The 23,608-nt window shown below is 45.3% G+C and overlaps 1 protein-coding gene and 1 long non-coding RNA gene across 14 annotated transcripts in view; one reads left to right on the top strand and one right to left on the bottom strand.

Moving 5' to 3' along the window:
• LOC125113452 (uncharacterized) overlaps positions 1-8,148 on the top strand; it is an 82,848-nt gene extending 74,700 nt beyond the window's left edge. For 3 of the 6 annotated variants that reach the window (XR_007131462.1, XR_007131459.1, XR_007131458.1), the window contains exons 4-6: positions 1,934-2,020; positions 2,171-2,375; positions 5,839-8,148. This is a non-coding gene — a long non-coding RNA (uncharacterized LOC125113452). Of the gene's footprint in view, positions 1-1,933; positions 2,021-2,170; positions 2,376-3,294; positions 3,943-5,838 lie in introns of those variants that run through there. The other 3 variants (XR_007131461.1, XR_007131460.1, XR_007131463.1) reach the window with 3 other exon arrangements.
• MBNL2 (muscleblind like splicing regulator 2) overlaps positions 1-23,608 on the bottom strand; it is a 159,340-nt gene that overhangs the window by 38,645 nt on the left and 97,087 nt on the right. For 6 of the 8 annotated variants that reach the window (XM_047756171.1, XM_047756169.1, XM_047756173.1 and 3 more), the window contains 3 exons: positions 16,753-16,917; positions 8,071-8,271; positions 5,098-5,361 (listed from right to left, as the gene is read on the bottom strand). In XM_047756171.1, the coding sequence (XP_047612127.1) occupies positions 5,098-5,361; positions 8,071-8,271; positions 16,753-16,917 (630 nt within the window). The remainder of the gene's footprint in view (positions 1-5,097; positions 5,362-8,070; positions 8,272-16,752; positions 16,918-23,608) is intronic. The other 2 variants (XM_047756178.1, XM_047756177.1) reach the window with 1 other exon arrangement.

Genomic DNA, 23,608 nt, shown 5'->3' with positions numbered 1-23,608 from the left:
ACAGCTATGGCATTTGAAAGAAAATGGGATGGTGTTTAACTTTCAAAATAGGAAACAATGATATTTTCCTTGGCAAATAAAGAGCTGCTTGTCATGATTTAATATTCAGGATTAAAAGTATGGAAGTGATAGGAGATAAAGACCTCGGGCCGGGGGTTGGGGGGAGACTAGAGATAAGTGGAAAGGGCTCTGGGTAGCGAGGAGTTTGGAATGGCCACGGGAGGAAAGGTTCTGGAAGACAGTCTGGATAGAGGCCATCGAATAACAGGAAGTCACTGTTCTGGAAGCAGAACTGTGAACATTTTAGAACATTTGAAAAACCACCTTCACAATAAGAAAAGCTTCTTTGTAACTGAATGTTCTTTCCTCAATTCCACTGCCACGATGTAATTTTGGTGACACCACCTTTAACATCTTTCACTCCTATAGTTTTACTTTGCTCAATAATGCTTTTTTTTTGGGGGGGGGGGCCTATGTTAGGCTGCACTAACCACCTAAGGCTGCATAGACTGTTCTGGTCGAGGACACCAAGACCATTACCTGGATGGTTAGATTCAGAATCATTCGGGCCTCAACTTCCTGGATTCAATTCCCCCCCCCTTCCCAGTCCTTGGGAGTTAAGAGGACAAATCTACTCTTGGGTTGATTGTTTCTGTGATGCCAACTAGAGGAGTGGTCACGTCTCGGGGGGCTGGTATTTCTGAACAAAATTTTAATTTAACGAAATCATTTAAACAAGTCCCTAACTAGAAAAAGAAACACTACATATTTCTCCTTAGGATGATCGCCTGAAAGGTAACATTCTCCTTTTTCTGAGCTTAGGTTGAGGAAATGTAATTTTGACAGAAATTATAATAATCAAGGAATTTAAAGAAGCTGAGAGCTGGACAGTGGCAGCATCTCCCGTTCTACCGCTCCTTGTATCTTTATCAGATGCAAACAGCCTGTCATCTCAAGGAAACACCAGGTCAAGTTAACATCTCACACCTCACACTTTGAGGCGCGTGTGCAGACTGTATTTTAAAAAACTGTATGGACGAATAACCATGTTGTAATATCGCTTTGTAGCACACAGCTGTTCTGCTTTAGAGGATATTATTTGGCTGCAGGCATTTGTTCATCCATATTGAAAGATCTTCAGGCTTAGAACAGACTTTAGAGATCACGAGGCCTGGTGCATCTTGGGAGCTTCCTTAGGCAGTGATGCAGAGAATGAGGTTCTCTTTCATTGAGCCCCTACTATGTGCTAGGCATTGGCTATCCATTCTTGCTGGCGTCACCCAAATTCCTGAGCCTCTGTCCTCTCTGGGCCTCCTCCAGCCTTGTGTACATGCAGACTGGTTTTTCATTTTCTGGATCAAAGAGCAAACTAGGTCTTGGCAAGCAAGTCAAGGCAAGCAAGCCATGGGCCCGGCATTGCAGGTGAAGACCAAGCGTGAGGAGTCAGGCAGTGCCAATGACAGTAATCAGAGCTGCCACTTTAATGAGGACGAAAAGGGTGTGGACAAGTAGGATGGAATTCCAAGTCCCCGCACATGTTTTCCTGAGCAACTGAAACTTATCTAGCAGATGGCAGCTGGTCCTGCTTTATTTTACAAAATAGATATCTCCTGGTATAGCCCCATTTTGGGTGTGTGTGTGTGTGTGTGTAGGTATCTCCTGGTATAGCCCCATTTTGGGTGTGTGTGCGTGTGCGCGCGTGCGCGCGCGCGTGTGTGTGTGTGTGTGTGTGTGTAGACAGACTGCTTGCTTGAAGATCAGATACCCTTTTGTGTTCAAATTACCAAAGAGAAGCTCTGTCTGGCTTATTTTCACATTGGAAAAATTCTGGTGAGGAAGACGCTCATGTTTGAAGAGGTATGATAAAAGAATGAGACTCCAAAGGAAAGAGATGTCTCTTTCTCTGGAATCAAAGCTTTCCCTTCCTTTTCAGGGTTCAAGTAATCAAAAAAGGGGAAATCCCTGGACCATGAGAAAAATGGCACCACAGAAACTCTCGGAGTTCAGATACGGAACTCAGGTGAATGGAATGCCAACATCTGCCTGCACCCGTCACTCCCACTTGCTCTTTTAAACAGGGAAATAAACTCATCGTTTTTCTTTGGTGTACCACGTAGTCTTGCTGCCAGATCAAGAATACTTTCTTATCCAGTTTTTCCTCTCACTTCAGTTAAAAAAGACATGACAGAGGGAATGATGTTCACGGAATTGTCAGAGAGAAGCTGGCTGTTTTGTTCGGAAACTCCATTCCCATGGGGTGTCTCTGATGCTGCTGCAAGGTCACTCGAAATATCACGGCTCCAAATGTGGGCCCAGGGTAACAGCCTAGGAAACGACGGTGACTCAGCACACCGACGTCCACCGCAACCAGCTTGGTGAGTGTGATGCGGAAACGCACAGACGGGCCCAGAGCCGGGGATGGTCTTGATTTAAAGACGGCGGGCTGGGCGGGTAAATGACCGTTTCTTCGCTCTCTGCATCAGCGCAGGCCTTCTACCCTTGACGTGTTCTGGGTGCACTGTTCCTTCAGTGATGGAAGAACACATGGACGGGGGATGTGGGAACAGGGGCCTCTGGGGAACAGGCAGCTAAATCAAGGCTCAGAGACGCTCAGGGCTCAGCGCTGACGGTCACTGTTGGTGCTGCTGGTTTGCTGTATGTGTCAGGTTTTTGAGGTAAGAGACTAATTTTTTCCAGAAGCTTGTCTTGTACTCCAGTGGCCTGAGACGGCCATTGTGATGGGGGCTGAGCCAATCGTGACATGCTATGACTCTGACCACAGGACGGCCACCAAAGTGACCCTGCTTTTTTGTTTGTTTTGTTTTCTAAGTAGGGCTAGAGTAGAAGACACTGTTTCCTCTCGAGTCAGAAGGTGTAAGGATGTGTCCTTAGAGGTGTCAAAGCCACGGTCCGTGTCGCTTGGAGAAGCTGGTCTTAGACAATGGAGCTGATACACCAAGAGAAACCGAAAAAAAGAAAAGCAAGGGGCCCGCTGGTTTTCAAGTTTTGGGATCCAGGCGCCTCTGAGCCCTGTTTCACCTCCGCTCTCTTGGGAGGGCACTGAAGGATCTAGTAAAGGCTACTTTTTCATTGAAGCTTCTCCATGCGAGCATCTGCCTCTTGCAGCCAGAGTCCTGACTAGCCTTGGGGAAATCCTTGATACCTAGTTAGGACTTCTAACATGAGCTCGAGGTCAAAACGTGGTTCTCTGTGCCCAACCATCCACACACTAGTTAGAATAAATCGGGGCTGGCCTAAAAGAATGACTGCAATGAAAAACATTTTACTTTTCAGAGGATGAAGTCTTCACTAAGTGGATAGGAAGATGGATTCCACCCTGCAGAAATGTCCAGAAGACCTCATTTGCTCTCCAAAAGAATTCTTTTTTTCATCAGCATTAAGTGACCAATTTATTCTCCTCTCCTCTACAGGCCTCTCACCCACTGCTCCTATTTATAATCAGTCTTCAAGACCACTCTTTTACTAGAACAAAAGTGGGGAGAATTTATCTATATTGTACTGACTCTCCTATCTGGATGCATACATTCCTACAAATACAGAAACTCACGCATCCAGAAAAATCACTGTTCTGTTCAGTGACGGAAGAATGAGAAGGGCATGAGGAAAAAACCCTACAGGGACAAGGACTCTGAGAAGAAACCGTGGGAGAGATGAGGGATCCCCGTGTTCAGGTTACTTGGAAATAAGCTAAGATTAGAGAGGTCTGAATAACCGTACAGGCCACACGCAGCGGCGATGACGGAGGGTCGGGCTGTACGCCTTCCTCCCTGAATCTCTGTTGCTTATCATGGGGCCAGACCTTTATAAACATTTATGGAAAGAGTGGTGACCTTGTTTGTATAACAGCTCCCGTTGCATTTTGATCCGTCATCAGTGCCTGAGGTGATGGTCCCCGGCTAGAACAATGTGTTTTAAAATCTATCTTTCATCTCTGAAGCCATATCCATCTCCCCCAAGGGACACCTGGCCACCGAGTCTTGCCCCATTGGGCCCCATTACGCATTTCCACCCTGTCACTGAGGTGCATTATTGCTGTCACTTACTAAACTGAGCTCCCCGAGGGCAAGGAAAGCTGCCTAATTTATTCCACCCAGCAAGTGCCTGATGTGGGGCAAGTCTCATTATACGTTTTAAACGAATGGATGCCCAGTACCTATCATATATTAAAACAGACTTCTGACAAACCAGAGGTCTCACATGTAAACACATTCATTATTCCACAACCCCGTGAGGTGGTTCTCAAACTCTGCTGCAGACTAGCATCACCTAGGGGCTTCAGAGAAAAAAACCAAAAAACCAAACACCTGCTCAGGTCACAAGGAGACCAATTAAATACTTGGGGAAGGGGCTGATGTTAGAACCTTTCAAGACCCCTTAGGTAATTCCAGAATGTAGCCAAGTTTAAGTGTTCTGGACAGGTGCTTCTCAAATGTTAATATGTGTACAAAACACCTGGGGATATTTTAAAATTCGAATTCTGGTCCCAAAGGTCTAAGGTGGGGCCTGAGAGTGGAGCAGTAACAGGCTCCCAAGGGTGCTGGGGCGGCGGCCGCTGTCTCTAAGGGACAGTAGGGTGACTCAGGGACTTGAGCCTGGGTTCCAGGTCCTCCCCCCCTTTTTTTTTCTTCTTTTTTTTAAAGCACCAGACATACAGCTCATCTTCATGTTTCACCAGGAGTTTCGTTCAGGGGGAGAGTTTGTTTGAAGCAGGGCCCTTGTGATAAGTAACCCAAGAGAAGAGTGGAACATAGATCAGGGTGTAGGGGAGAGCCGGTGAGCGCCCGGTGCGGGCTCCTGGGCGGGGAGCCTGGGCTGCTCGGCCGGTCGGGTCCCGGGCCGAGCCCGGGGGTGGGGAGTAGACGCCCGTCCCCGCCCTGGGTTCCCTGTGCCTGAGGGATTTACCTATTGTGCCGGAGAAGGGAAGGAGGGGGGAACGGAACACAACAGAACGGGGAGACCAGGACGGAGGGGAGGCAGCGGAGCAGCGGGGGCGGCAGCCCTCCCTGTCCCCGCGGCCCGGGGCTGCGGCTCCGGGCTCGCGGCCGGGAAGGTGCGCGGCGCGCGCGCCCCACTTACCATGACTGTGGCCGCGGCCGCGGCTGCCTGGGCGGCCACCGCGGCCTGGTTGGCTTGGTGCTGCGCAGCTTTGATTTTGGCCTGCAAGTGTGCAGGAGGGTGAAAATATTTGCATTTCTCCCTCATGCAACGCCCCTTTATGTAATCCATACAAACGGTTACGGTGTTGTCGTTTGTGTCGATCATGGTGCTGTCGGCGGGGTGTGCAAAGCGGCAGTCGGTCTCTCCCCGGGCGCAGTTTCCGCGCTGGAACTCCCTGCAGACCTGGGACACGGGGGAGAAGAGCACACGATGCGGCAGGGGGCCCGAGGGCCGCGCAAGCTACCTCGGCGGGCGCCGCGTGGAGGTGAAAGAGAAAAAGAGGTCCACGCTCTTCCTTTCTTTTCATGGCGGCTTTTGCGCCGTTTACAGCAAGAGTTCAGTTATCCAGAAAGCAAGACCCGGAGCCCCTGGCAAACTAGTTTTGCCTTTTGCTTCACTCTCTTTCCTGGGGTGAGAATCTATATCAAGGAAGCGAGTAAAAAAAAAATCTACGGTCTAGCTGCAATAACAAAGGAAAAAAATCAACACAGCCTCCACTGGCCTTGGGTTTTATTTATCTATAGAAAGAAAGAAAGAAGGAAGAGAGGGAGAGAAAGAAAATATTCTATTTTATATATACTAATTTGGAATAGATATAAAACTGGGACATCTACACATATCCACGTCTTCTTCCACCATGACACCTGTGCGCTGTTACAGGGTTTTCTGCACGGAGGAATAATTTCACCAGAGATCAAGCCACAAGGTCATGGCTGCACAACCTTGAGGGGGCCTTGCAAACCCGTTCCTCCTCTAGGACGATGGGAAGTGGGGTGACTGAATACTCTAGTTTTCCCATAGGTGTCACCTGCTCTACAAAGATAAGGTAAGTTTATAACCATCAATTAGAAGAACTACAACATTAAGACACTAAAACTTTCATCTAAAGTCACAATAGTATTATTTTTTGACAGCACAGAAAGAAGATAAAGAAAAGAGGAAAAGGAGAGAAATAGGGGAAGAGATAAAGGGAAAGAAATGAAAGGAGGGGAGGAGCATAGAGTTTGAGGTGTTTCAGGTATTGTTTCTTTTTCACTCCTCAATCCTTAATTATCCTGAAATCTTAGGATCATGCTCCATCCTCTGAGCATGCTCATGGATCAAAGAGTTTACAAAAAATTTTTCTTTGGAATTTACCGGGTATTCTTAATCTTGCGCTTAATACTGATAACATGAACGACACAAATAACATAAACACATAATACATATATTTATAAATGTCATTGTCAGGGAAGAACTGCTAGTAAAATTGTAAGTTATGTTCTTCCCAGGCTCCACCCCCAACGTCGATGTGCTTAACGTGGTGGTTCATATCTTGATCCTTTGCGACATCATAGGAAGGGTCACTGACATGACTCAAGCCTTGTGGGAGTCAGACGTACTCGGGAAATAGAGTTTCACTGACCAGGGGCCAAGCGAGTTTAAAGGGTAGACGGATCAATCACAAAATTACTCATTGTTTCCTTCTAACTTTGGAGAGTTATCCCACATTCCATCTTTAGCTCATAAAATGTACAAAATAAAAGTTACTAAGATGTTCCCACAGATTCTGAGCAAGCCTCCCCCTATGCGTGGAGTGACTTCAGGCTGAGACCGCATGAGCGTAGACCAGCTATCAGTCATTCACCTGGGGGCTCTGTGTGCAGCCAACTTCATTCCCGGTTTGAATGAATAGCAAGCTGCTTTGCCTAAGTCCTTGTGAATCATTTTTACATATGTCATTGTCTACCAGTCCTGCTGGGAAGGACAACTTGTTCCCAACTCTGCGGATTTAATTTGCTTTCTAAACGACGCAGTCACGTACTGAACATGAAAGCTTTATGGGTCCACCAGGTGGAGCTCCAAACTCTTTTCCAGCCCCATGAGAGGGCTCCGTATTCACGGAGATGGGCTTGATGAAAACAGTAGAAATGGGAGTTTATAGTCTTTTCGTTGTGGGAGCCATATACTCCAGATTGAACCTAACATTGAGCAACGGTTTTATGGTTTTCAAGATTTACTGGGTAAATATTTAAACGAATGCACATTGAACGAACATTCTAGAATGATCTAACATAAAGCAGTGGCATACATATATACCACCTAACAACTGGAATCAAGCTCTTTGAAAAATCTATCAAGCTCTTTAGACACCCATATGAAACACTCTAGTAAATACCATCAGATACAGTAGTTAAGATAAATGGAGGACTCCCCTGATTAAAGAGAAATCTTACCCAGTATAGTATAGGTGAGTTGGTCTGACACATGGCTTAAGAATTAGGTTTTATAAATATGTGAATTTGTTTCCCTGACTCTTGTAAAAATACTTGAATTTAAGTTAAAGTACCTCAAATCAACAAGGAAAAATTCCCAGCCTCCAGCTCCCCTCGCTCACCTGCATACCCCCTGGGCTGACAAACCAGAACACGACTAGGTCTCAACTTTCTGCAATAGGACCACAGCACCTGGTCAGTAGTCCCAGACCTGCTTCCTCCCACCCCATCTCTGAGCGTCTCTCTGGCCCTGGCTGCCGGCCTACGAACCTGCTTGTTCCCAGACCTTTCGGGATCCAGCAAAGGTGAATGTCTGGCACAGCTGGAGGCCTTCGGGCGCCACTCCACGCCCGCGTTGTGACTGATTCAGTGTTCCATGTGTTGTTACACATTTTGCCCCTCAACACACAGTCCACACAACAGATTTGTGTTTGTAGTAAATGAATTCTTTTCCCTTTTCAGGCTACTTTATACTCGGCCTTACAGTCAAAGGACAGAATGAGGAATGCATGATTCATTTGCGGTGGATGTGTGTGGATGGCTGTTTCCTAAGACTGAATATCTTGCAAACATTCTCTCACAAAGAACTATACTTCGACCGCAAATACATCTCAGAGCACAAAAATAATTGAAGTACCTCCAGTTTGTCAGTCCTGAGAAGTTTCTGAGTTGCAGTTGAGCCCGGGACAGTGACAGGTGGACTTCCGGGAACAATGACAGGTGTGGTGGGTAGAATTTCCGTTGGGACTAACCCAACTCCAGGGGTTACAGGTGCTAAGTAAGGAGCAAAGCTAATCGCCGTATTTGTCCCTATTGCGGGACCTACAGGAAAAGTGGGCTGTTAAAGGAAAATAACACAGGACAAAGATTTCTTAGAATAAAACTTTAAAAAGTCACCCGCAAGCGTCATTTGAGCAAAACTTATTCTTTCCATGCAAGACTCTTTGTGCTAGTTGCATAAATCAGTGCTGAACTTTGAAAACTCACTGAACTTCTCTGCTTTTTGTTTAGTAAAAATGAAATCTGTGGAGATCCTCTCTTCCCCAAATCATACAAACACCTGCAAAACATCCTAGAAACCTAACTAGAAGGACCAGGTTAAATGTTTATTCCTGTGAACATGTTCTCAGGAAAGAAAATAATAATTTCACTCTAACCACTCATCATTCCAAACTACTGAATGTTTTAACACGAAGGTGGTAAGACTTATGGAATGCTGGCTCATGACCTTTGATTTCTCCTACGTGTCTTTCACAGGGAGAGGCAGAAAGAAAAACCTTGCTTATCACTGGTGTTTCGGCTGACCAAGCTTACACATTCTCAAAAAGTGGGGACTGCTTGGTATTTTGTTTTGCTCCGACTTACCGGTATATTTCTATGTTCCATCACTAGCATGTACAATCCCAAAATGCACAGACAGTTTTCATTTAGACCAGCTAGTTCTTGCTCTAGTTTAACTATGTCTAGATCTAATCTTTCTTTCCTGAAAGGTTGGATGGAAAAGTCTGAACTTTTCAATTGGCCATTAGAAGTTGGTTTGGTTTCCTACGTCACAAAATCAATGCAGCAGTGATAAAGGCATACAGTACCTACAAACATACTCTTTGTCCAGGGGTAAGAAGAAATATATTAGAGGGTTATTTTTAAAAGCTTCACCCGAAAATATGCCTTTCAGAAGGGAAATAATGTACCTTTAAGAGAACAACGCATTTTGCTTTACTTTAAAAGAACTAATGTTAAAAATTTAAGATGCTAGATGAAAGACTTTTCTTGGAATGAATTTTGCACTGACTTGGACCTGAATGTTTTTTGTTGGTTTGTTTTTTTTTAGTTATTGGATAACTTTTAAACTATTTTTAGGGCCAGTTTTCAGATATTTGCAATCACATGTTAATGCAATTTTCTAATATTGAACTATGCTGCTGGCCATGTCATGCTGCTTCTCTATTTGTACCTTCTGGGTGACAGTTTTGTTGCCTATTTATAGCTCAGAGTGAGTTGTTGAACATATGGGAAAAATAATCATCTATGTCTATTAAGCAATTTTTTGTTGCTGGCAAGTAACAGAAAGATATCTCTTACAAATGGTCATGTTGGAAAACAGTGAATTATTGATAGTTTGTGTGCGGAGTTCTTGCAGAGGCTGGAAGTCTTTACCGAAGCGATGGCGGGCAGGGGGCTGGCAGAGGTGATCCTAATGGTTTTGGAGGGCTGCTGCCATGGCATTCCCACGAGGGGCTCTAAGATCTTTATGGCTCAGACGTAAAATTCACTTTGGGAAAAAGCTGCAGCATGAGGTCTCAACATGGGAAAATGATGGCAGTTAGGATTTTTTTTCTGCCTTGACTTTCTACAAAATGTTATATGTGTATGTTTTCCATTTTCAACCCATTTGAGTCATAACTACAGAACGCTGTGGTTAACTGTAGCTTTTATAATTTAGTACCCTTGAAAAGACGCCAAGTGATTTAAATGGTATAAGGACTATATAATGTTAAGATTTAAGCAAATCAATTCTGAAAGGTCACAAATCACAACAGATCAGTGATTCAAGGAACCAGCTCTATCAGAAATGTGGGCGCGCGGCGGGGGGAGGAGATTTCATAAATAGACATATCACAAATTTTGACTCCATAGGTCTAGGCTGGGACCTTGAAATTTGCACTTACAATTTTTTTACTACCCGATCGGATGTCGGATGTGCAGCCTAGTTTGGGGATCACTGTCATCGATGGGGAGTGAACATAAGTATTAAGAAACGGCGGTACTAATTGTGTAGTTTAACCCAGAGGTTAATGGTAAAGTTAACAGAGAAAAGAGCCCCCTCCCCCACCTCTCCATTTCTGCCTAATGGAGCAAAACCCCAAGCCTCCCTCCCTTAGATCATTCGAAGCCCGAGCCGGTAAGACACAAATTCAGCTTGTACCTTGACTGTGAGTGGGCTCTCAGAACCTCAAAAGGCATTTCCCCAAACCCTTTTTGGATATCAGCAAACCTTTTGCAAAGCTAAATTTTGCTTTCCAAAATATGTTACTTGTTCATCTGATTTAAATCATTGAAAATGAATGCTGCAGTTTGTTTTACTGATGATAGCTGTGACACAGTTCACAGAGAGTATTATTTAACAGCGAAAACACAAAAGGAGACAAAGAGAGATATGAATTCGAATCACAGGCTCTGCCAGTCGTTAATTTTTACCTTGGGCAGGAAGTCAACCTCTTGAAGCTTTAGCTTTCTCACCAAAAGGCAAGTAAAACTACTCAGCTTCAGGAGTTGGGCTGAGCAAGGTATTATTTCTCTCTTATTTCCCAGGGTCAGGATTCAAGAAACAGCAGCCAACATTAGTAGTATGAAAAAATTAGTATTAATAAAGTTCCCCCCAAATTATGCATTGATTCTATAACAGGAATGTAATCAGCCTAGCAATATAATAATAGAGGTATAAAAACCTTATTACATGCTAGCAATTATATCTTCTTTTTCGAAATGCAGACTGGGAAAGTATGTTTCTTGAAATTAAGTTAAAAGTGCATAGGCTTTACGAAGATATATTCAGTTAGATGTCGTCTCTTTTTTAAAAATCTAGAGTTTTCTGTTGAAGTTGAATAGTAAAAAATACAGTTATGGTAATTTTATTTTATTTATTTATTTATTTATTTATTTTTGCCTTTTTGCTATTTCTTGGGCCGCTCCCTCGGCATATGGAGGTTCCCAGGCTAGGGGTCCAATTGGAGCTGTAGCCACCGGCCTATGCCAGAGCCACAGCAACGTGGGATCCAAGCCGCGTCTGTGACCTACACCACAGCTCACAGCAACACCGGATCGTTAACCCACTGAGCAAGGGCAGGGACCGAACCCGCAAGCTCATAGTTCCTAGTCGGATTTGTTAACCACTGCACCACAACGGGAACTCCCAGTTATGGTAATTTTAGATATGAGCATATTATTATTATTATTATTATTATTATTAGTGACAGTCATACCTATATCTGTGAAAGGTTCATCTGTTTTCAAAGCATTCTCACACCCAGTGTGGTCTTTAATCTTCTCAATACCAGTGAGAAGTGAGCATGGCAGCCAGAAGGGTGCAGTGTGACAGGTGAAAGCAATTTAGAGTGGAGACGTTGGTGGATCACTCAAGGTCAAGGCTGTGAGGCAGAGTCAAGGCAAAGCACCCAGGACCCCTGGCTCCCAGTCCCAGTTGTTTCTACCCCTCTGTGCTCACTAGACTTGGTTGGTCATTTCTTAAAGCAGAAGGCGGGAGGGGATCACAAGCTGCCCTTCTGTCTTTGGAGGGTAAAGAGGGGACGCTGCGGAGCCAGGTCCCAAGATCGCCAGGGCCTCCGGCAGACAGAAGGTGGAGGCTGCCCTGACAGCTATGGGGCGCTGCTGCCCAGAAAAGCGGTTCTCAAAGCCTGGCTTCGCATTTAATTAAAAGGAAATCAGAGTGGAAGCTGATGTCTGAATTCGGGTCTGAACTGGCAGCTGCGAGAAGAAACGGCAGCCCCTCCAGGCGATTCTGCTCCTGGAAGCCCACCAGCTAGAGCAGGAGAACTGGCCCCGCGGTTCCTGCAGGAGGGCTGTTGCCAGGCTGTCTGAGACGAGATCCTTTCGGTCCTTGTCATCTCTCAGCACGAACTGCGGCGAGGGAGGCCCGAGGACGAGAGCCGCAGAAAGTCTTCGGGAAGAAAATCGCGTCTGAAACGCGGGTCTCGCTTTCTTCCGTCTGGACTCCTCACCCCACGTGCCTGTGTGCCCCCCCGGGGCCCTGGGTTTCTCCCTCTCGCCTCTTCCTTCTCAGCACCTCCCCGCCAGGAGGCCTGGGTTCAGAGGTCACTGGCTCACACATGCGCACACGCTCTGGAAGGTCAGGTGGTAGGGAGGAAGGCAGCAGGTAGCTGCGAAGTCATGACCGAGCAGACCGAGGTATATTTATGGCTCTAAAATATAGTCATTTGACTTTTTAAAACATGGGAGCATGAGAACTTTGACTTCATTTGGAAAGCTTTGACTTCAAAGGGTAGGTATTTGGCACTCAAGCTGAAAGGCTGAAAACATGGCATCCTACTTAGGCGTCTCCCTTTACTCCCACAAGCATCTCTGGAGGGCAGAACACTCAGTGCAAGATCATGTCCCCAAGGACTGGAGCGCATAGGATCTTAAATCTCTCTCCTACTAAACACCCCGCTCCTACTTCTCCATCCCGAGTGTAGGTGTGAAGAGTGGGTGGGTGGGGAAGGGTAGTGTGCTGGGAAGGAAAAGAAGGCAAGAGTTACTGTTATATTCTGCCAGGACTTGGAGAAAGGAGACCTGCCAGGAGGAATAAGGTGAATGAGACTTCAAAGAAAATGAATTTGAGATGGAAGAATTATAAGAGGAAAGAATAGCTTGTATTTTCCTTCATTCAATAAATATTTATTGGTGGTACTGAGATGGTGCCAGCACACTGTGTCTGCACTTACTGAACTTAAACCCTGATGTAGAAGAACAAAGAAATAAAATTTCAATTCACTTTTGTGGGTAAGCAGAAGTGAGGGGGCCTCACTGGTAGTGACAGAGATGGGTGGCGGGTCACAGGGAGTTCTTGTGAATGAGAGGAAGTTCATACAGCAAGAGTCGCAGAAAACGTCCATCGAGAGCAAGGCCTTGAGGCAAACGAGAGCTTTGTGTGTTCAGAGAACTGAAAGTTTGCTTTTGTCGCAGTGGATGCAGGAGCAGTTACCCACGATGGGTTGGTGAGCTGGGCAGGGACCAAGATTACAGATGACACTAGAGATACGGTCAAGGTTACATGTTTAGGCTTTGTCTCCAGTGAAACGGGAAAGCACGGAAGGGTTTTAAGTAAGAGAGTAAGAGGATGCCATTGACATGTTTAACAGATTCCTCTAGGAGTTCCCATTGTGGAACAGCAGAAATGAATCCGACTAGGAACAATGAGGTTGCAGGTTCGATCCCTGGCCTTGCTCAGTGGGTTAAGGATCTGGTGCTGCCTTGATCTGCGGTGTAGGTCATACGTGCTGCTCGGATCCTGCGTTGCTGTGGCTCTGGTGGAGGCCGGCAGCTGTAGCTAGCTCCAATGAGACCCCTAGCCTGGGAACCTCCATATGCCATGAGTGCAGCCCTAAAAAGCCAAAAAAAAAAAAAAAAAAAGATTCCTCCAATTGCTGTTTGCAGGACACAACGGAACAAAGCACGAGTGGAAATTGAGAGATTAGGAGGGAAAAGGTTATAAAGTATTTTGAAAGAAAAAGTTGATTGTAGCTCAGGTGAGGCTGCTGGGAGGTAGAGAAGCGGATGGTCTCGACGGCACGTGTGGCAGGACTTGCCAATGAAGTGGGTGGGAGGGGATGTGCTCAGTTTTGGTCTGAAGCTGCTGGCTGCACCTACGGGGATGTGAATGTAGCAGAATAAAAAACTGGTCTTGAATATGGCAAGTTCCTGCAAGATGAGTCCAGTAGGAAGTAGATATATGAGCCTGGGGCTCAAGAGGAGAGGATTGGGCTGAAAACAGGCCTCTGGGAGTTCTCGGGCTGTAGATTCACAGCCGTAGGAAGGGATGCGACGATGAAGCAGAGGGTAGATGAGAGAGCGGTCCAGCACTGGGAACAGGAACGAAGCGGCCTCCAAATATAATCGAGGAAAATAATGGGCAAAGGAGGCAGGAGGCAGGAGTGATCAGACAGGAAGGGTGTTCCACAAAGGAGAGACGACTACACGTTAGTAGGAGATTGAATGGATACATTGAAACTGAAAGTCACCCTTGGGTTCGCACTGTGGAGGTCCCTGGTGGAGAGATTTCAGCGGATGGGCAGATGGGAGATAGAGGGAGTGGAAAAAATAGCCACAGCTCTTTAGAGAAGTTTACCTTAGAGGGAAACCTAGAAATGGAGTGGTCCTGGCTGCTCTGTGCCTATCCATTTATTTGTCTTAAGCATCTTCTGCATGTATTAGTTTCCTGTGGCTCGTCTACTGAACTCCCACAGACGTGGTATCTTAAAAACAACACGCATGTAGTCTTTCATAGTTCTGGAGGCCATAATCAATTTCCTTGGGTCACAATCAAGATTTTAGCCCGACTGTGCTCCTCTGGAAGCTCTAGGGAAGCCTCCGTTCCCTGTCTCTTCCATCTTTGGGCCTTGGCTGGCATTCCTTGGCTTGTGGCCACATCCCTGCAGTCTCTGCCTCCGTGGGCACGTGGCCTTTCTCCTCTTCTCTATGTGTGTCAGCTCTCTCTCTGCTTCTCTTACAACGATACTTGTGACTGCATTTAATCCAGGAGCGGTTCCCTATCTCAAGATGCCTAACAGTCACATCTGCAAAGCCCCTGTTTCCTTGGAAGGGGACATTTCCAGGCTCCAGGGTACCTGTAATTGGAGGGCCGTTATTTGGGCTGCTAACTGTACTAGATCACTCATTCATTCCTGAGCCTCTGAAGTTATTTGTTTGTAGAGTTAATGATCTTGAAGTTTACTACATTCTTTGTTCCATTTTTCTCGTGATTTAAACACACCTCTATGAAAACATGTAAATGTGATGTTCCTTTTTCATGGAGTATTGGGGATGATTGTCTCCTAATCAATATTTGAGACAATACGTAAACATAACTTTTACAATAGGCAACGAAGAGCGTACGGCAGGAATGGGGTTTTCTTACAAACATGGTCCCTACTGAGGCGCAAGGACAATCCTTCCCAATTCTAAATAAATTAGCGAAGGATTAAAATGAGGGAAACATAAGGCACTGTTACTCTGTTGACCTACATGGTTCTAAATTTATTCCCATAGACGTTATTTAATACGTATACCTACATATTTAAACATTTAGGTAATATAATAAAATTATTTCTATGTATGTATCAATGAAGAGAACCATGCATTAGACATGTGTGTAGTTTTAAAGAGAACCACTTAAATACCTCTATTTGGTGTTAAATATACCTGTGTTTTCCTTACATCTCAGCTAACTCTTACTCTTCCTTTAGGATGTACTTTTTTTTTTTTTTGGATGGAGGTGCCAGGAATAGGATGTACTTATTTGGGATTTTCTCCAAGCAGCCTGTCCTGCCTCATCCGAGATCCTAACTCCCTGAGCCTGAATCTGCCTTTGCCCTTTCGGGAGTCTGTCTACACCCAAGACTGAATCTTATTTTTCATCCTGGATCCCCTGCCCCTGCACTTTTTTACTCTGGCAGAGCTGGTTCCTGGCTACTTTGCGCCACGATTCTTGGGCAGAAACCGTGAGACAATAGAATTGCCAACAGTCTGCCGGGATTTTCTCCCCTCTTCCCAGATCATCCTCTTCTTCCCACTTCATCTCATGGACACACAGTAAGAACACTGACCTCCCTGGTAGCTGTCCCTTTGAATGTAGCAGCTTTCAATTACATAGAATTTTCACACAATAAAGACTGATTTTTAAACAACTGTCTTTTGTGTATGTACTTTTTTTAAAAAAGGAAATTTCACTCACTTCACTGGCTTTGTTTTTTGTTTTTTTGTTTTTTTTTTTAAATTAGCTTGTTTTTGACAAAGAATTTACAAATGTAAACGAAAGCCGCAAAAGCCAAAAATGCACTCCTTCCCCCCAGGGCCTCATTCCTAAAACAATCTCCAGACCTTTAAGGAAGTAATTCCGAACACTGTGAAATACGGGCGAAAATGTTACACAACCCATATTCATAGACTGAACTCCCTAGGCATTTGGCCTTGGGGACCTCCCTGCAGCTGCCACACCCTTTTCAGGCCTCTGGGACCGGAGGCTGTGGCTAAAGCGGCCCTCTTTGGGGGATGGGGGGCTTCCATCCGGCTCCAGGAGGAGCAGACTGCACCGAACACCCTGGTCCAGGTGTCCGAGTTGAGGCCCAGCTCCACAACTTATGAGCTGGAGGACCTTGGATAAATGCATTAACTTCTCTGGTTGCTCATTTCCCCTTAAAATGACACCATTGAACTGAATAATCTGTTACATTGCTTCAAATGTCTTAGGCATCAAAACCTCTTCTTGCTACAGATCATCAATTCATACCCTAAATGAAAATGGACAATTCTTTCTTTCGAAGATGGTTCCAATGTGGAGTTCACTGGTGGCAAAGAGCAAGGGTGACACCGATTTCCCGGATATTGATTAGAAACTGTCTTCGCGGGCCGTGGCCACGTGTGCACTTTTCCATTTAAATAATCTCAAGCCCCCTGTTTTGAAGCTATTTGCTGTAATTGCAGCCAAAGAGACAGAGCAGAGGGAGGCCATTTCAGGTCAACACGGCATCGCTGGGACCCACACTTTAATCATCCAGCCCATTATTAGCTGCACTGTACTCACCACTGGGTGGAGTGGGGATCCTGGAAACAGAAATTGCATTTGCTGGGCAAGCATTGCTGCTGCAGTTTTTTGCTGGATCAAATTGTTCCTCCCGTTAATTTCTAGCTGAGTTTTCAAATGCGTTGGAGGGTGCAGATACTTGCAGTTCTCTCTTGAGCAACGGCCCTGTAAAAAGGAGTTTTGGCGTTAGGACTGTTGTAAGTAGCTTTCAACTCCATTGTCAGCCACGGCACAATCATTCCATATAGACAAAGGGGTGTGTGTTTGTGTGCGCACATTACGTTTGTATGTACAACAGGGCTGGAACGTAACGGTGAGTGAATCAGTCACTAGATGCTGATCAGCCGAGGTCAGTGAAGCATCCTGAGATGATGTCGTTTTTAATGGATGCTAACTGACAAAAGACACTAAAGAAAGGTGACTGCTGAGAGCAGAGCCAGACCCTTCCTGGCAGCGTGGAAGGCAGTTGAGAGAGGGGCATATTTATTGTGACTTATCAAAAGGAGACTTTGAACTTGCTAAACACTGGTTTGTGCATGCTGGTGGGATGACGAAAAAGGAATAATTATGTGCCGGCTTTGTGCAGGGGGGATGGTAGTAAGATTGTCTGGACGCGTGTGTGCGCTCCAGGTTGGCCAAAGACAGCCCTAATTCAAATTATGGGAGGAGAGGCAGGGCTAGGGTAGGAGGGGACATTCTTTAGTAGCTGATGCGTGGGTACAGTTTCCAGGCGTAAATTCAAATAATCACCCGCAACGGATCAGTTTGCAACATGAAAGCTGCTGCCCTGTGTCCCCGCCCCACCGCTGTGACCGCTGTATAAAACTCAGTGTCATGATATGACATAGTGCGGAGTCTTTACGGCTCAAGTACCATGCGGATTGTAAAGTTGGCAAAGTGAAAAAGAAAAAAGAATCAGGTGACAGGTGTGCCGAAAACCAGTCCTGAAGAGTCCCGGCACACGGTAGTGTTTATACTGAATTCCCAAGTTTTCCAAACTACCGATGGAGCAGATCACGTTGATGTGTGAATTATGCAATTTCTGGAGAAACAAGAGCGAAACGTGTTAACCAGTATGAGGACTGTCATTCCCAAAGGAATTAGTCTATTTGCAACCAAGGAAAGAGAACACGGGTTTGTTTACCAGATATAAAAGTAATTTTCAAAAGCGAGCTGGGTGGATCTGGGGAACCAAATTTGTTTATAGTCATCCTAATTCTAAACATCTGGAGCTCTCACGCTGCCTCCCGCTAATTTCAGCTGCACTTTTGGCAGCTCAGGCAGTGGGAATCGCCCAGCGCCGCCGTGGAGAAGGGCAGACGGGGGTCCTGGGCTCAGTCTTGGTGGTCCATACTCATCAGCTCACGCTGTCCTGAGGCCCCAGTGTTGGCCACACGAGAAGCTGTGTCACCCTCTGCAGGGCCGACCCAGGAGCAGGTAATGGGGACCTTAAAAGGACTATGGTACGTTTCTGCTAAAGTAATTCTTAACACGGGGCAAGGTCATCATGTCTCCTTAGTGTCAAGTTCATACTGCGTATGTTTCATTCGGCTTCCTAAGGTATGAAATAGACATCTTAGGTCAAGTATTGGAAGGTCTAGTGTGAAAATACAGGCACGCTGGACCCACAGTTTAAAATAATCCAAATCAAAGCAGTCTAAGGGAGTTCCTGTTGCAGCTCAGTGGTAATGAACCTGACTAGTATCCATGAGGATGCAGGTTCAATCCCTGGCATTGCTCAGCGGGTTAAGGATCAAGTGTTGCCATTAGCTGTGGGAACTAGTCAGGTTCTTAACCCACTGAGCCACAACTGGAACTCCAAGACCCTAACTCTCTTATCTCTCCGGAAACAGTGTTTAACCAAGGGAGGAAGAGTTAAAATAAAACAAAAAAGAATCCCAGCGGCCACAGGAAGACTTTTCCAAGACATTTTTATCTTTATTTCTTGGACTAAAATTGGGAGCCGCTATTTTTGACGCTTGTGTTTTGTTTCACAACGACATAAAAAAGTGCTTTATAGTTCTGCTCCCTGCCCTCTCCCACTCGGTTCCGACAACTTGCTTTGATACTCAGCAGTGTTTGGGTGATGATGCGTATCCTGACAAGTCTTACACCTTAACAAAAACTTCCTTACAAATTGTTTACTGTGTCAGATAGCTCGTTATATTTTGACAGCAGCTTTTCCTGTAGGATTTTAGAGTCCTATAGGATCCCTTACTAAAATTCTGCTGCCTGGAGCTTCAACAGATGTCTGTGCTGCAACATCCTTCAAAATATTAATATAAGATTGAACTGAGATTCAGAGCTGTTTCTTCAAATGTGGGTACCTGGAGAAATATCCTATAGAACTGAATATCATTTTATATATAAGATATTTGATTAAGTATACTTATGTAGCTTTTATCAAGTTTTGAAATAAACATTTACTCTATGGAAGAACCGAACAGCCAGTCGAAATACAACTACATATAAACCTCTACTTAAAGAAAATGACACACAGGAGTTCCCGTCGTGGCTCAGTGGAAACAAATATGACTAGCATCCATGAGGACGTGGGTTCGGTCTCTGGCCTCGCTCAGTGGCTTAAGGATCCAGCATTGCCATGAGCTGTGGTATAGATCACAGACTCGGCTCGGATCCCATGTTGCTGTGGCTGTGGTGTAGGCCAGCAGCTACAGCTCCGATTGGACCCCTAGCTTGGGAACCTCCATACGCTACGGGTGTGGCCCTAGAAAAGACAAAAAGAGACAAAAAAAAGGAAAGAAAATGAGACACAAATATTTTTTCTCTCTTTGGTAATGCGAGCGATATTCCCTTAGTGCGTGCGGCGAGCCAGGCATCTCTCTACACCTTGTGCCTGTATTGGCTCATCTAACTCGACAACAGCCCTTAGAAGAAAACAATCAGTATTTTCACTGTACAGAAGAGAAAATTGACGCATAAGCGATTCAAGTAATTTGCTCAAAGTAACACGGGTAGGAGAGAGCAGAGCCAGCTCGCCCAGGCCTCTGCCTCCAAAGTCTGTGAGCCTAACCACTCCTCTCTCCCCATCTCACAGATTAACAGACCCAAGCAAATGATCTTCCTCCATCCCCAAATCTTTGTATCTTTTCTATTATATTTTAAACTGTGGGAAGTAGCCTATTATTTTATGAAGGGTAATGCTAGATTTTCACCCTCCCTGGATTTTAACTATTGCTAATAAATTGGCTGGTAGCCTGGGAACTTCCGCATGCCCTAAAAAGGAAAAAAGAAAAAAAAAAAGAGAGAGAGAGGGAGGTAGACTCCAGCTCCTGGAAGGGGACTAGTGCAGCTTTTGTGGGGTGGAGTGGGCGGGTGCCATTCCAGAGTCCCTGTGAAGAATCTTCTAGAACAGGGACACAGGAGCCCTGGAAAAGGCCAGGAAGATGGGCCCCCACCAGGGGCTAATGTGGAGACTGCAGCCCTCAGAGAGGGGCCTAGCTTCCCCCAGGGGGGCCTATACCACGTATAGAATGACAGGTGGTCTGGATCATGGCCCCCATTGTTCTTGATGTATTTCCAGGCTGGGTCTCCTGCCTGCCTTCCTTCAACACATACTTATTGAGATCCTACTGTGTGCCAGGTGTTGTGCTAAGTGCTAGTTAACTAAAGGTGACCAAACACAAGATAAGCTGCCTCTCCTCCTGAAGCCTGCAGTCTAGTGGCAAAGACCGCTGTTAGCCAAAAGAGATAAACATGTAATGACAAATTGTGGTCCCTGTTCTGGAGGAGAACGCTAAGGAGAACAGTGGGAGAGGGTCATAACTGAGACTGGTGGGTCTGGGGAGGGCTCTGAACAAGTGACATTTAAACTGAGACCTGAAGGTACCGCAGAAAACTACATATAGAACTACCATATGATCCAGCAATCCCACTCCTGGGCATATATCCAGACAAAACTTTCCTTAAAAAAGATACCTGCATCCCTATGTTTACTGCAGCGCTATTCACAATAGCCAAGACATGGAAACAACCTAAATGTCCAAAAACAGATGAATGGATTAAGAAAATGCGGTACATAAACACAATGGAATACTACTCAGCCATAAAAAAGAATAAAATAATGCCATTTGCAGCAACTCGGATACAACTAGAGGTTGTCATACTAAGTGAAGTAAGTCAGGAAGAGAAAGACAAATACCATATGATAACACTTATATCTGGAATCTAATATATGGCACAAATGAACCTTTCCACAGAAAAGAAACAAACTCATGGGGCATGAAGAATAGACTTGTGGGTTGCCAAGGGGGAGGGGGATAGAGTGGGATGGACTGGGAGTTTGAGGTTAGTAGATCTAATCTCTTGCATTTGGAGTGGATAAGCAATGAGATCCTGCTGTACAGCACAGGAAACTATATCTAATCACTTGATCCATTAGCCAACATATGAAAGGATAATGTGAAAAAAATGTGTATATTTATATACGTATGACTGGGTCATATTTGCTGTGTAGCAGAAATTAACAGAACATTGTAAATGAAATATAAATATTGTTATATAATATATAAATATATATATTATATAAATAAATATATAACAACTGAGACCTGAAGGGAGAGAAGAAACTTGACAAGGGAGTGAGTGGTGACTGATGCGTGCGTGTGTGTGTGTGCGCGCGCGTGCGCGCGCACGCATGTATTTGTGTGTTGAGGGGGAGAACGCAAGCTGAGGACAAGAGGAAGAGGATCGCTAGAAGAATGTGCCATCTGGGGACCTTCATGAAGTTTCTCAAGGCAGGAGCACAGAAGGGGGGTTGGAGCTGGAGGATGATAAGAGATAAAACAGGAAGAAATAGATCAGCACCAGGTAACAAAGAACTCTGGGTGTCAAGTTGAGGGCTACGGACTTCATTGCCACCGACAGTTTCCATGCAGGAGAAGAGCAAGATCAGCTCTGCGTTTTACGCTCCAAGTAAAATCTTACCCGGGTCATTAGGTTTTACGTCTCTAATTTTGTTATACTTTGTATTGCTCGGAATCCCCTGATTTAAGAACAATAGCAGAATTCTGGCATAGTTTACACAGACTTTGTGCAGTTCATTCTACCTCCAAGAATAATCTCTCCTGCAGGAAAATTTAGTTTAGGGAGAATGCTTAGAAGCAAAAAAGAATTTCAAGCTGAATTAATAAGTTTGTTAAAATAAGCGACCATGAAAGATGCTAATACAAAATACCCATGTTGACTCGCAACAGGATGAAGAAAGATGCTAAATAACTGTAGTATGTACTTGGCAGGACGACAGATCGGAGCGATCAGAATTACACGGTCATTATATTACAGGGCACGGGACAGAATAAACGCAGCTTTGTCCAAGAAAAGACTTCACAGTCAGATTGGTGGGAGAAAGGAAAAGCATAATTGAAAAATGAGATTTTCTAATTGCTTATTTTAAAACAAGTAATTTTTGGAATCTTTTCCTAGGATGCTTCTCATTGAAAAAGTCGATTACAATATGGAAGCAAAAAAGAAAACAGATTAATTAGGAAATTATTTAAAGGGATTAACAATAGGAGTTTTTCGCCCATAGGAATAGCTCACAGACAACTATATCCCATTGGTTTTTCCATGGGAAAAGCAAGGGATTTTATATGAACTCCAATCCAAACGGACAACAGGCCCCTGCTCTATCACGCAGGGGTCATTTGGATTGTTTCTCGGTGTGGACCCCACGCCACTGATCAGCAGACTCTAAAAAGGCCCTTCTGGGGGAGAATTCCCGTGGGGGGCCGGGATCACAGCCTGAACTACTGCCTTCTACCTCTTCCTGTTGGATCTCGGCTACGTCCTGCTTTCGCCATGTGGCAGTGTTTTCAAAGGGGCAGGCCAGGCTGTGGAAGGGGGAATGATGACTCAGATATGGGGCAGAAGGTACCACCCCCAACGTGGCCTGTGGCAACACCCATGTCCAGAAGCCTGCGCAGGAGCCCATGGACGCCATGGAAGAACCGTGCAGAGTCCCTCACATTCCACACGTGTGCAACCAAGACAAGGGAACCCCGATGTCCCAGCAGATACTCCTGTCCTGGAGGGACAGTCCTGAAACCTGTTGTGTCTTGGAACCTTTCTCGTAGAAGCAGTTTAAACCAGTGGTAAAAGGGAACAGTCTCTGGAACTGGACTTTTTGGGCTCGACATCCAGCTCTGTTCTTACCATGGGGCCCTTGTGGCCTCCAGTTGCCACGTCTGTAAAATGGGGATGACAGTGGTCCCCCCCTTGCAGACCTTGGTAAGGATTAAGATTTCACGCTAGAAAGGGTGTCAACAGCTCCTGGCACAGAGTGAGCCCTGTGTTTTCATTATTACCCTTCTCCTCCTCCTCCTCCTTATTATTATTACAAACGCCTTCTCTGCAGAGCCGAGAAAAACGCATGGTATTAAAAACAACCTTCCTGGAGTTCCTGTCGTGGCGCAGTGGTTAACGAATCCGACTAAGAACCATGAGGTTGCAGGTTCGACCCCTGGACTTGCTCAGTGGGTTAAGGATCTGGCGTTGCCAGATTCAGCCCCTAGCCTGGGAACCTCCATGTGCCATGGGAGCAGCCCAAGAAATGGCAAAAAGACAAAAACAAACAAACAAACAAAACAAACAAACAAACAAAACCTTCCTGATACTAGTTAGGTTTTTATCATAGTGCTTCTCCCTGGCTCGTCTATCAAGCCCTTTAATGCTTTATTACTCTTTTTTTTTCCCGAGGGTTGCACCTACAGCATATGGAAGTTTCCAGGCTAGGGGTCAAATAGGAGATGCAGCTGCCAGCCTATGCCACAGCCACAGCAATGCTGGATCCAAGCAATGTCTTTGACCTACACTGCAGCTCATGAGCTCATGGCAA

This window comes from Phacochoerus africanus, chromosome 13 (assembly GCF_016906955.1).
Source record: "Phacochoerus africanus isolate WHEZ1 chromosome 13, ROS_Pafr_v1, whole genome shotgun sequence".
Taxonomy (NCBI): domain Eukaryota; kingdom Metazoa; phylum Chordata; class Mammalia; order Artiodactyla; family Suidae; genus Phacochoerus; species Phacochoerus africanus.
Note: the sequence above shows the minus strand (reverse complement) of the source record. Positions and strands in the feature narration are given on the sequence as shown.